This window comes from Alligator mississippiensis, chromosome 5 (genome assembly GCF_030867095.1).
Source record: "Alligator mississippiensis isolate rAllMis1 chromosome 5, rAllMis1, whole genome shotgun sequence".
Lineage (NCBI taxonomy): Eukaryota > Metazoa > Chordata > Crocodylia > Alligatoridae > Alligator > Alligator mississippiensis.
Window position 1 is genome coordinate 64,671,384 of NC_081828.1, and position 13,609 is coordinate 64,684,992.

General features: G+C 41.5%; 1 protein-coding gene across 4 annotated transcripts in view; it reads right to left on the reverse strand.

Annotated features, from left to right (window-relative positions):
• Positions 1-13,609, reverse strand: part of KCNT2 (potassium sodium-activated channel subfamily T member 2) — a 369,322-nt gene that overhangs the window by 31,310 nt on the left and 324,403 nt on the right. For all 4 annotated transcript variants that reach the window (XM_059728413.1, XM_059728415.1, XM_014610366.3 and 1 more), the window contains 2 exons: positions 7,227-7,328; positions 694-777 (listed from right to left, as the gene is read on the reverse strand). In XM_059728413.1, the coding sequence (XP_059584396.1) occupies positions 694-777; positions 7,227-7,328 (186 nt within the window). The remainder of the gene's footprint in view (positions 1-693; positions 778-7,226; positions 7,329-13,609) is intronic.

A 13,609-nucleotide genomic window follows, 5' to 3' on the forward strand; every position in this document is an offset into this window, starting at 1 on the left:
GCACACTCCCTGGCTATAGCGCACCACTATGGCAATGTAGTTGGGAAATTTACCTATGTGCAGTGTGCACAGCGCAGTGACAGTCCGGCACAGTTACAGCTCATATGGTGATGGGTAGACACACCCACTGTATCCTAAAATCATCTAACCAGTTGCCACCATCTTTATCTGATGCCTATGGCCTAATTTTGCCATGATTCCTCACCTAGTACAAATTCATTTGACTAGATGTTCTTGTGAAGTCCCTGCCAGAGATACTTTCCTATGATCCTGTGATTCTGAGTGAGTAGGTTAGATAAGTCCTAGTCAAATGTTGCCTCAGTGTAGCTAATAATTTCCATGAAGGTAGGCAGTTTCATTTGTTAATTCATGTAAAAAAATATTATAGGAAAAATCTAATTTTTTTCTCCAAAACAATTATTTAAATGCCAGAAACTAGCATAACTTCTCCACTTCCTTACAGTTTCTAGAATGAGATAGGAAGTTTGTTTTTTGCTTTTCAATTAGACAGAAGTGTTGAAAATTTCCACCTACTTTTCCTAACTAATTTTCTGAAGAAAAGGGAAACAGATGGAGTCTTTTTTTTGGACTGTAATAAAAGAAATTACAGTACAAAGAAAGCAGAGGTATTTTGTGGAGGGTACAGAACCTTCTATGGCACTTTGTAATCATCTGCTTTTTTTTTTAACTTACAGAACAAAGAAACCCAGATCCTGGTGTGGTATCAAGTCCCAGCAGAAGTCTTGTGATAGAGATCATATAATCCTTCACAAATGACTGAAAGATTAAATGAGAAGGAGAGAAAAGAAAAAGCTTCAGTGCACAGATTGGCGGGTAATTAAAATTCACACACAACATGACTGAATGTGTAAACTAGAACATATATATCATAACTGATTTACGTTCTAAAATATAACTCTGAAAGGGATTCTTTTTTTTTTATAGAGGTATCAAATCTACTGCTAGAACTATTTGTACGAAAAATAAAATATGAACCCCCCAAGAAGCATATATTATCCATAGTGGTGAATAGAAATAGAAAATGAATAGATGCTTCCTAAGGTATTAAGCAGTGCATGGGATTTAACTAGCTTGGTACATTTGGTACGAAAGTTTTATCTAAATGAAAAGGCCAAGCACCTTTTGGAGAGATTAAAATAATGATTAGGACACTCCATTTAAATATAATACAAATTATGAAAAGGTAAATTAATAGCACTAGAGTCAAAATGAAAAATGTAGCCCTTCAAACCTTGTACTAGCTCCTTTTCCCATTCTGTCGTATGACACCATGTGACATAATACCGTATATATTAACTACTGATCTCTGGAGTAAACTTATGTATGTAAAACAATTTGTTTTAGCATGTGTGAAAGACATCTTGCAAAACAAGATGTCTTAAGGGGAGGTTGTGTCATTTAGTAATTCAGAGTACCAGGAAAAATCCAGGGGAAACTTCTAAAAATATAACTCAAGTATAATTCAAAAGTCACAACAGTTCAGAGGGTGTAGAATGCATTTCCTTATCCTCCTTTCTTTGAAGAGTGCAATGTGATCCCTGCCGATGTGAAACCAGGCAGGTTTATGGCTTGGGACAGACATTACACATAAACTGGTTTAAGTGATCAGAAACCGGTTTAAACCTGTAACAGAACAGATGTTCAGTGCACATAAACCAGTTTGAAAATGGCTGAAACTGGTTTGAGATAAACTTGTTTGAATGTAGTATCAGGCTTAACTGATCTGGATCAAACTGGTTTATGCAATGCTGTCTCACACCCCTTCCCGATTTAACTTAAACCAAAGTCCCCTTGCATGCTCTCTAGGCTAGGCTCTCAGCTCCAGCAGAGTAGGGCTGGCTCTGCCCCTCTGCTCCCCAGCCAAGCAGGGAAAAATAGGGTCCCCCCTCCCTGTCCCATCGGCAAGAACCTGAGCCAGGTCTACCGAGGGTTCCCCCCTTGCTGCTGCAGCAGCAGGCCTCCATGGCTCCTAAGGCAGAGGGGGCAGGGAGCGGGGGTTTATTCACCCCTCTGCCCACATTGCCTCTGGAGGACTGCAGCCGGGTATGCCCATCCCAACTGCCATTGTCGTTGCTTACTCCTTGCTTGGGGCCAGCAGCGGAATAAGCCCCCTCTGCAGGACACAGAAGGGAAGGGGAATAACCTCCATCCCTGCCCTCCGCCTAGGGGCCCTGCTGACTGGGCACCTGACCACTCCTCTTCCCAGCTGCTGTAGCAGTGAGGGGGCAGGGCCCTTGATGGGGGCAGCAGCCCCTGTCATAGTGTCTGGGAGTGTAAGACCCTTGCCAGCAGGGGGCACCCACTGCAGAGCTGTGGCTGACTGTGTGCAGCAGCACGGGGGCTTGGAGGGGGCCAGAGTCTGGCAAGCCACCACCACTGCAGTCCACAGCAGCTTTCCTTGCCCTGCAGCAGGGCCCCCAACTGGGAAGGGACATGCACTCGGGGAAACTGTGACAGGAGCCCCATCACTGTTGCTCCCCCCTCCCCGCTCTAGGAGCTGGGTGGGGACAGGTGTGGGGCCAGAGCCCCGTCTGTCAGGCACCTAAGGTGGGGACAGAGAGAGGGGTTATTCCCCCGGGGCACCATAACAGGATCCACCCACCCCAGCTGCCACTCACTCTGTGCCCAGGGCAAGCAGTGGAATAAGCCCCCTTCACCAGATGCCGGAGAGAGTGGGGCAGGAAAAGTTTTATTCTGCTGCTTGCACCAGGCACAGGGCAAGTGGCAGCAGCTGTGGCCAGGGCAGGCAAACCCCACTGCAGTGCCCTGGAGGCAGAGTGGGGAATAACCCTGCTCTCTGCCCCCCACTCAAGGGGCCCTGCTTGCCACCATCTGGCCCTGCCCCTGCCTGGCCACTGAAGTGGGGAGTGGGGAGTGACCATGCTAGGGACAGCAGTCTCTCTCATGGTTTCCCCAAGTGTGAATCCCTTCCTGGCAGGAGCAGGGGAACACTGTGGGACAAGGAAAGCTGCTGTGGACCACAGTGGCTGTGGTGGTGGCAGCAGCTTGCAGGACTCTTCCCCGCTCCAAGCCCCAGTGCTGCTGCATGCAGTCTGCTGCAGCACTGCCTGCCCCACAGTGGGCCCCATCCCCACACTGGGAAGGGGCTCATGCTCCCAGACACTATGATGGGGCTGCTTCCCCCATCAAGGGCCCTGCCCCGCCGCCACTGCAGCAGCCGGGTGGGGTCATAGCCAGATGCCAGCCGGCAGGGCCTGTTAGGCAGGGGCCAGGGCCAGGGATTATTCCCCCTCCCTCCAGCATCCAATGAAGGGGGCTTATTCTGCTCCTTGTCCCAAGCCAGAGCGAGTGGTGGTGGTGGAGGTTGGGCTTGGCAGACCACCTGTGGTCCCTGGGGGTAGTGGGGGTAGAGGGGAGAATAACCCCCCTTCCTGCCCCATATGCCTCAGGGGCCATGGTGGCCCACTGCTGCAGCAGCGATGTGGGGCAGCTTGGGTCCCTGCTGGCGAGACAGGGATGGGGGAATTAAACCCCTCTCTGGCCTGTTCAACCCAGGCTAGCCATGCCCCCACAGCACAGCTTCCCTGCCACGCAGGGGGTGCTCTAGCACTCCCCGGCTCCTGGTCTGAGCAACTGCAGGCATGTGCCCGTAGTTCCTCAGTCCACAAGGAATGTCTTGTGCTGTTACAAATCATTTCAACCTAGGCAGGTTAGACTAACCTACAAAGATTGAATCAATTCAGGCTCCAGCTTTTTGGATGTCTGTCCCTAGCCCCTGATGATCCTGACACTGTATCACCACTGGGAAAGGCTTAAGAAAGAAATCTATGAGGCATGTGAAGAATCTCTAGGCTTCTCCACAAAGAAACATCAAGACCGGTTTGACGAGAATGATAAAGAAATTCAAGCTTGCACTGACAGAAAAAGAAGTCTTCAAAGCTTGCTAGAAGCTAGCAACTCAAAACAGGAGTGAGACACACTTATTGACAAATTAAAATAGAGACCCAGAGGAAGACTTGGAAGTATAAGAACCGGTGGTGGGAGGACAAAGCAAAAAAGATTCAAAAGTTTGCTGACAGCCATGATATGCATAGTTTTTCAGTGCAACCAGAGCCATCTATGGGCCAAGTACACAGGAAGTCATGCCTCAGTAGTCCAAGGATAGAACAACATTGTTTAAAGACAGCTCCACCATCAACGTACTGTGGAAGAAACACTTTCAAGAGCCTCTGAACTGAGATTGTGATATTGAAGCTAACCCCATCAAAGCCATTCAACAACTTCCCATTAATGACTACCTTGAAGACCCACCAACCTATCAACATGCCTTGAAAGCCACAGAGCTGATGAAGAACAAAATGTTGTGCTGATGGAATACCAGCTGAAACTCATAAGCATGGTGGAAAAAGCTCTCTCACTAACTGCATGCCATTATTCTGAAAATCTAGAAACATGAACAGATTCCCAGTGAGTTGAGAAATGCCAGAATCATAAGTATATTTGAGAAAGGAGACAGACTGGAGTGCAGTAATTACCATGGCATTGCGCTCCCGTCCATAGCTGGGAAGATTTTTGCCCACATAGCACTCAATAGACTCACTCCTTTGGCTGGAGTTTCTATTTGAGTCCCAGTGTGGTTTCAGAGGTAAAATAGAGATGGGGTTTTGGTTTCATCCTATTTCTTGAGGAAACAATAAAGGAGAAATCCTAAATTCTACTCAGAAAGAAAAAGCTGCAGTGTGGAAATCATGGCAGGGAGAAGAAAATGGAAAAAGCAGATGTTTTTATGGCACTTGTTACTTGGTATATATGACACAGGACCTCCAAATAAAAGTAACTGGTTGGGTCAGAAGTGGAAATCTGAAGAAAATAATGGATGGTTTAGCACAGAAAATGGGAAATAAAATTTTATTTTAAAATGTAATTATAAAGATCTCACTCCATTAAATAATATGGAAGTGTTCTGGTTGAAAAAAGGATCCCAGCTGCCAATGCCTGGGAACAAATATAAAATATTGGAACTACTTATGTAATGGCAGGAGTTAATGGTTGATGACAAAAATCTGTTTCCATAAGAGAGTATACTTGTTTATCTTCTTATAAAATAATACTTTAATCCTTGTTCACAACCTAAGGCAAAGCTAGACTGTGCCTTGTGAGTGAAAACATTTATTTCCAAAATGCAGAGCAATTGATGAATGGGTTTAAATGGAGTGGGTTTACCTCTGGTTTTTGCATCCATATGTGTACTAGCTTACTTCCTATACTGAGAGACTGTGACAAATGAACCTGACTACAAGAATCTGTTTTGCACCATATGCATATTTTTTCAAAGTGATTTTATCTGTAACTACATTTAAGGTTTAAAGAATATATCTATCATGACACTGAATAAATTTCTGAAAAAAAAATGAGCACTTGGAGCCTAATCCTATAAAATGAAGTTGATTTAACAAGTTTTCAGATGAGAACATAGTACCCTAAGATGCATCTAGTGCAGCTGGATAGTAAAAGACAGGGTAGATTTGCTCCTTATATATTAACCAAAGTATGAATGTGCATACATACATACACCCTTCTCCCCCCGCCCCCACACACACATACCACAAGCTTTTGTGGGACAAAGCTCACTTCATTAGTTGCTGTGAAAGGATGTGGATGGATGGAAAGATATCATTCATTGTGATTAAGGGGGCAGAATCTTGTATCCAGTACTCCAGACATGTTCTTATAAATATATCTGAGAAACATTATTCACATAAGTAATCCTGATTTTCATGGGTAGCACTAGATCTTCTCTTTGTAAACCAGAATACAAGCCAAGATATAGCAATTATAGGTATAGTGGTATAATTACTCCTCAGATGAGCTGATGTATATATTCTGCATTACTAATATGCCCCTTATTTTGGCTGCAAAGAGCTCCAGGTGCGATATTCTATTGTGAGAAGCAGGAACTGCTTGAAAGGGGGAAGGCGTGTAGTGATCATTGCTGAGTTAATGATGAGTGAACAGACAGTCATGCAGAATACGCTTCATTATCTTTTTGCCCTTGCCTTGGAATATTCCTGTCAGAAGAGGAAACACCCTATTTTCTTTGAATCTAACCCTCTCTCTTTTTGGGATCAAAATAGAAATGGTCTGAATGCTATCATCACAGCCTCATTTGTTCCTCTGTAATGCCTTTCACAGACTGCAGGGCCAGAAAAAAAATTGCTTTGTATTGCTCAGATCCTGCAGCTGGCTTGATGTGGATGGATTCTTGCACAGTTGCAGCATCTTTCTGAATATACCTCTAACTAGTGCAATTGGGGGTTATATCTGTTTCTAATCTGTTGTGATCTTTCTAGCTATCACCACTCCAGAACTACAAAAACAAGTGTAAATTAATTGAAGAAACTTTAATATAACATATATTAAAGTTGGCCCCAACACCTTGTCTTTCCATGCTGCCACACATCATTCCTCCACCCATTTGTTATGAGGCAGCAACTTGATGGAAGTCCAACAAATTAAGGAAAACAAACATCTACCCATCCACCAAGACCTCAAAAATTCCCTTCACCATTGCCTAAAGTTGTGCAAGCCCTTCTGAATCCATGTGCTTAACCTTCAACCCTGATGAAGCTTGGAAAACCTAATGGCATTCACAGGAAGTTCCACATAAATTTCTTGTGATAGATCCAAAGCACAAGGTCCCTGACTTTGATCTCCTGTGATGCTCATGGGCAACTCTAAACTGTATCTGCACAAACCATGGGAGATGCAGATATTTGATGCACTGATGGAAAATTTAAAACTCTCTAGTGTACGACTGTGGCCACCCAGAACAGACCATGGGACATATAACAACTCAATGCCCAATCCACAAGTATGAAGGAATGATACACTCTGCTGCACAGTGATACACAGTGATACGCTCTGCAGCTCCTGACAATTGTCTGGCTCAGCCACCTAAATTTCAAAGTGTAGTTGCTGTTCTGTATCTACATGAGTCATATGAAAGAAGAATATAACATATATCTGAAAAAATCAAAGCTTTTCCTTGAACTACTTTACAAGTAACTCTTCAGTTTAGTAACGATTTATTATATGCAGGTTTATATCTTAAGTATCAATACATTATTGCATAACTTCAATGTATGAAAGGCAGGATGTCCTCTAAAAACTGTGTATAAAGAATGAGTAGTTATATAGTAACAATGTATTTGTGTGGTACAGCAGATAATGTTATATTATAGTACCTGGTAAAGCAGTGTGTCCAACATACTGATGCTGAAAACCCTTCCAGCAGCAAAAGGCAGTCGAAACATAAATGCAAGATTAGAACCTTTCTCTCGCTCTTTCTGTTCAAAGAATAAAAAAGGAAAATCAATACAGATGTTTTTTGGTTTGTGACCTGAAGAAGAATATTTTTTATCCAAAATCTTGTTTAACTCTATTCCAACTATGTAACTGGTCCAATAGAAGATATCACTTTAAGAAATCTTATAAAAAAATACAGTAAGTATCATCTAAGTATACAGCTCCCTTTCTCTGGATTATCATATATTTGCATCATGTATATACAAAAGAACTGTCAACACTAAACACAAGTATAGGAAGGCTGAAGGGTTAAAAGCCCTATTGCTATATATGTTCCATGAATGTCATCCTCTTAGGGGGCTATCCGACATGCAGCCCCCCACTGTAACCTGTGGTGCTTCACAGAAAGTGAACCCCCTACTACCTAACAGATGTTCACTGTTTGGCCTCGGAGGGAAGGAGGGGGAGCAGCAATAGATCTCCACTTCTGAGTCAATCCAGGGGAGAGAGGTTATATGTCTGCAGCCTCTCTCCCCTAGTTCTGCCTCCTCACCCCCTCTCAGCTCCAGTGCTGTCTTCAGGATGGGAGGAGGTGAAGAGAGGCACGGGAGCTCTGTCTGAGGTCTGCCCAGCCTACAGATTAATTTGTCCCACAATTGGGCACTTTTAAAGTGCTTTGCAGCCATGCCGTCCTGTTAGGTCATGGCTGTAGAGCTCTTTCAAACAGCCAGTCGCACAACAAACCTAATTTCTGTCTATGCCCTTAGTGTATTCCCCTGTACCAGTATGAGACCAGAGTAGCAGATTTGTTTGGTGTAATAAAGGCCCTTCTGCCTATTTCCTACTGACTTTTCTATAGTCTGAGGCCTGCACTAGGAGCCACTAAGGAGAGCCTAATAAGGTGAATCATGTTAGTACTTGTTTAACACTCACCAGTAAACAAATTGGTAACTAGCCCCTGAGACTAGCCCCGCAGACGTCAGAGGTAAATTGTCAATGGAGGTCATCTTCTCTGTTTGCTTTCCTGCCAGTTAATCAATTCACTTGTGCATTTCCCCTACTTTAAACCCCAAAGAATTGTAGCCATCAGTACTTAACATCTCCACTATCCCCAAATTACCAGAGTTGGACAGAGTTATGAGGCTCTGTTCACAGCCTAATCCAATTATAGTAAACTCGTTTGGCAATCAGATAACTTCCTAACATGTAGAGTGGGAGATTCATGCTAGGGCTGTTAATTTCAAGGCTGCTATTAAAGACAAGGCACTCTGAGTAATACAAAATGAGCCTTAATGAGGTGCCAACAGCTATGCAGGAATACCAGGAAAATCTAACTCAGTTTAAGTAATGTGTTTAATGTTGAAATCACGGGATCTGCGTTATGTTTAATGCTATTTGTGTAAATTAAAAGTTTCCTGTTTTTCTCTCTGGTGTCTGAAGTATCTTACACTGTGCTTCCCTACAGAAGGTAGTCAAAAAGAAAAGAATATGCAGTTAAATTCTGTTTTTCCTACATGGGTTCCTGCTCCTCTGGTTCTTGTCTGTGTGTTTTATATGGCTAGAATATTAAGACCTAAAATAGTCATTATAGATTAATTGGATATGAAAACAAAAGGGTGATACACAAAGTACTTTAAAGTTCAATTATTCTAATACAGAAAGATATCCTTTCTCCAAGTATCTTTAACACTGTATGAAGTACTACAACAGATGGATGTTACTTAAGAAATCTATAGCATGATTAAGAAATTATTACAGAAATATTTTTTGCTGATAAAAAGGGGTATATACCTATCTGTATGCAAATAGGCAAAGAAAGCATTGTCACTAATATGTTAGGTTGTATTTAGTGTTGATTACTATTTTTGAAGAGAGAGCATAATTATTATAAAACAAGTGGTTATGGAAAACATTGGGTAAAGAGATTCTCAGATACATATAAATTGATAATGATAAAAATATTATTTCTGGTTGGTATTTTCCAAAGTATTTGGTGGTGGCCAAACGACTCTCATTAATAGCAGTAGAATGATTCAGTGGAAATAATCAAGCCACTTCAGAGAAAACACCAGCCATATGGTTTATTTACTATAAATAGATTGAACCAAAAACATATGGTCTTGAACACATCAGGGGTTCAAAAGAGGATGGAGCTAGACTCTTCTCAGTGGTGGCAGATGATAGAACAAGGAGCAATGGTCTCAAGTTGCAGGAAGGGAAGTTTAGGTTAGATATTAGGAAGAATTTTCTTACTAGGAGGGTAGCAAAACACTGGAACAGATTACCCAGAGAGGTGGTGGAATCTCCATTCTTGGAGATTTTTAAGACCTGGCTAGACAAAGCTTTGGCTGGGATGATCTAGTTGGGGATTGTCCTGCTTTGAGCAGGGGGTTGGACTAAATGACCTCCTGAGATCACGTCCAAACCTAATTTTCTATGATTCCATGACTTCCATATTGGTGGAAATTTAAGTTTAGACTTTGTGGTTTAGATTCTGTCAATACTCTATCTATTATATGACTCTAAGGGTAAAAAGAAAACTGATTCTGTTATTAAACATGACCAGTTAGAACTTGTGAGCTGAAAATTCCAACAGAGGAAGGAGAGAAAATAATATAGACACAATCCAATAAAGAAAATGAATTGATGTGGCTTGTTTCATGGCCAGTGTGGGAAGTATTATCCACATTTATTTTCCTTTTCTGAGTAATCTTATTCACCATTCACCAAAACATTAAATATGTTTCTGCACAGCAATCATCTACTTTTGTGATGCTTTCAAAAGAAATGCTTATTTTAAGGCCCTGTGCTCTTAGCACTACTAAACATTTTTAAGAGCTGCATGTTTATAACTAATAGACATAGCCTGATTTTAGCTGATCAGGCCTTAACTTTACATGTAATATCATTGAGGTGAATGGGTTTAGACAAAGGAAGAAAGCCTAGTAATGTAACTGCTTTTTAAAGATTTTGATTTTAATATTGTGCAGGTGTATCTAATTTTTAAAACAGTGGAAGAGAGTGGAGAAAATGTCATAGTAATTTCCTGTGGTAAAACTGGTGCATAATATAATGTGTATAATATAATCCTTTTTTGCTTAATATTCCATGATTAAATGTACATTTTTCTTTGATTTCCAGACAGTTAAAATTAAATAAAGACTTTTAGATTCAAACCATAAATTATATTGTGGAGAATGACTGTGAATTGAATGACCCTCCATCAAACAAACTGAAGGTATTACATTTATTCTTCCATCTGCTCAGTAGTGGATAAATGAATAGTGGAGTCTATTTTTGGTGCCAAAAGGGGGGAGAGGGAGAGGTCAAAGGAAAAAAAGATGCGATGCTTTGGGTAATATTTTTGTCTTCCACCTAGAACTTTGAAAAGTGGGAGGAAGGCCTTTTTTCTTAACCGTATATAGTTTATTTCAAAACAAGATCTTGAAAATGTTTTCCTTTTAAATATTTTATATTCCATCTTCTGTCTGTTTTGTATTGTGAGCTTCCTTTTTCCCCCTTGCTTAAGAAAGATGATAAAAATAAAATTATCTCTAGTTTCTGATTTGTTACTTGTAAACTCATTAATGTTCCAGTGAATACTGTAGCTGTGGATGCTAGAAAGGCACTGAAGTATCACTGGTACTTGTATTTCATATTAAATATGGTACCCAGTAATATTTCTAGTGACACACATTAAAATTCAGTCATAGGAAAAACTTATATTTATGGGAAAAGCATTTCTCATCTTGAGAAATAATTAAAGAGTTTAGCATAAACATGACCTCTAAAACTACTAATATAAATTTCCATTTTAAAATTTATGTTGATATACAGAATCATTAATAGATAGGGAGGTTTATGCATCTCCAGTCATCTTCTCTCTGTTTATGTGACTCCAAGATGCAGGCTGGAAAATCCTGCATTGTTGTTAGCTGCTGAACTGTTGTAGCCGCTGTATTTCTAAAAGAAATTGAGAGCTAAAGATAGGATCCTAAGAAGATTTGGGAATATATGCTCTCACTGACATGGTATATTCCTCATGATATTGTCTCACCCAGGAAATATTCTATCAGTATTTTCCCTTACAATTATTAGTCAATGTCATACTGCAAAAAAGTTAGAAAGCTTACATCCCGATGGGTAAGTCCCAACAGCCTGCCAGTATAAAGTGCCTTTCAGTGACTTTTCTTTTAAAGAAAGTGACAGTGTCTATACTTTGACATTTTAATATTCTGTTTCCATACTTTTTTGTATTGTGTTTCACTCTTCTGTATTCTTCCCCTTCAAATGTGGACCAAATCCTTACCGCTTCTCTTTCCATTGTGACATTCTTCTTCTTGAATTTTTTGGTATAATATTAAAGAAGCTTCATGGACTATATTGTCAGTGGTATAGGACTGCCAAAAGATTCCTTCTCCATTGTAGATAGTAATTATAGATTATGGAACTGCCATAATCTAATCAAACCATTCATCCATCTAGATTAGCAACCAGTAGCAAATATAGCATGTTTCTGAGAAAGCTGTAAAAATCTGGATGAAGCCTAAAATTTTGAGGAAAAAAAATAGAGGCAGTGCCTTTTCATATTTGACAAGCCTCTTGACAAGCTTCATGTCAGCTTTGAAGCTGATTTTGAGTGTATAGAAAATATTCTTTAGGATATTGTCTTCAGGTACCTTATATAAGACGCTTTTAATCTTTAGAGCTGCATCCAGATAAATGAGGACATTTGGTTCCCCAGGGACAACTAACAGCAGTGTATCTTGGCCCCAGCAGCCTTCCCTGGGGTCCTGGGGACTTCCTGGGGCTGCAGCAGCAGTGATTCTGCCATTTGGAGCCTGGCTGGCAGCTGGAGCATGGCTCTCCAGTTTTGAGTGGTGCACGTTGCCCCCACATGCAACACTCAGGGGTTTTTTTGCACAGGTTTTTCTGTTCCCTGGATAAGCAGGGGTCATCCCCCCCTTTCCCCACCTCCCCATGCTGTTCCCTTACACTATAGAGAACAACCAAATGTACAGTATGTGGTACTGCAGACATATTGCCACATATCACACTGCCACTCTTGTCTGGATGTGGCCTAAAGGAGCATACAGTGCATGTCTACATAGAAGGATCAACAGAATATTTCTAACCAGACACCATCCACCCACCACTACTATTTGCATGCTCCAAGTCTAAGTCAACCTAAAATCTGACATCTTTCATGGATTTGGGTACCTATATTAGATTGGGATTCACAGCCCAAATCCCCCTGCTGAATTTCAACAACTCACTATTTTTAATTTGAACATGCTATCTGTGGTGGCATCTGTTTTTATGCTAGTGGCTAAACCACAGTCCAGGAATCTAAAATGTGGGTTTTATGCCTGAAGGTCTTCAAACCGACAGCTCCCACTTCTAAAGAGAATGCTATAATTACTAAGCTAGGCTAGGCTGTGATGCAGGTATTCTCTCACTTTGTTGAAGCTCTGCCACTCAGTACAAAGTATCCAGAGAGATAGTAAGTGTGGGTATAGTTCTGTAGCCCAGTGAAAGAAATGTTTACATAAGAGGTAGAGATAGGAGTTTTTTGTTTATATACTGTTTTTATTTTATTTTATTCAGTTACACTAATGCAGGTGTGTCATACTCACTTGGGACCCAGGCCAGGTCTGAACTGTGGGGCTCTTCATGGGCTAGATGTGGACTACAGGAAACCTCATATGCTGGGTCAGGACCCAGAAGCAGTGGTGGCAGGACAAGTGGTCGCTTCATAGAGGTTAACATAGCCATTGTTCCTCTGATCACGATGACAACAACATGCCCCCAACATGGCTCCATAGCTAGGAGTTCAGTGGTGGGCCCCATTCCTCCTTGTCCCATCACCAAATTCCCAGACCCTTTAGGAGCTCCATGAGATGGGCAAGATCTTTGATACCCCTACTCTAATGCAATATGTGTTAGCAGTTGTTCAGTATTCAACTTAGCCAAAGATGAGCTAAGCAATTCTGGATATATGCAGAAGCAGAATTTTAAGTATGTAAAGTTGTAAATAGACATTTCTTTCAAGGTGGTTCTGACTGTCCCAGACCTGGATTGAAACAGGAGCAGCACAACCATTTACACATGTAGCAGTTACATATTGCATTGCTGCTCCTCTTCCAGTAGGCAGCCAATGAGACTACATAGATGGACAGGGCTGTCCCTGAAATGATGCATAAGAACCTTACAGATGCACACCAGGAGGTCCCAGGAAAAAGTGTTAGCATCATCCCGGATACTTCACAGGTACCTGAAGTAGACAATGCACATGCACTCCTGTAGACATCCAGAAGAAAGC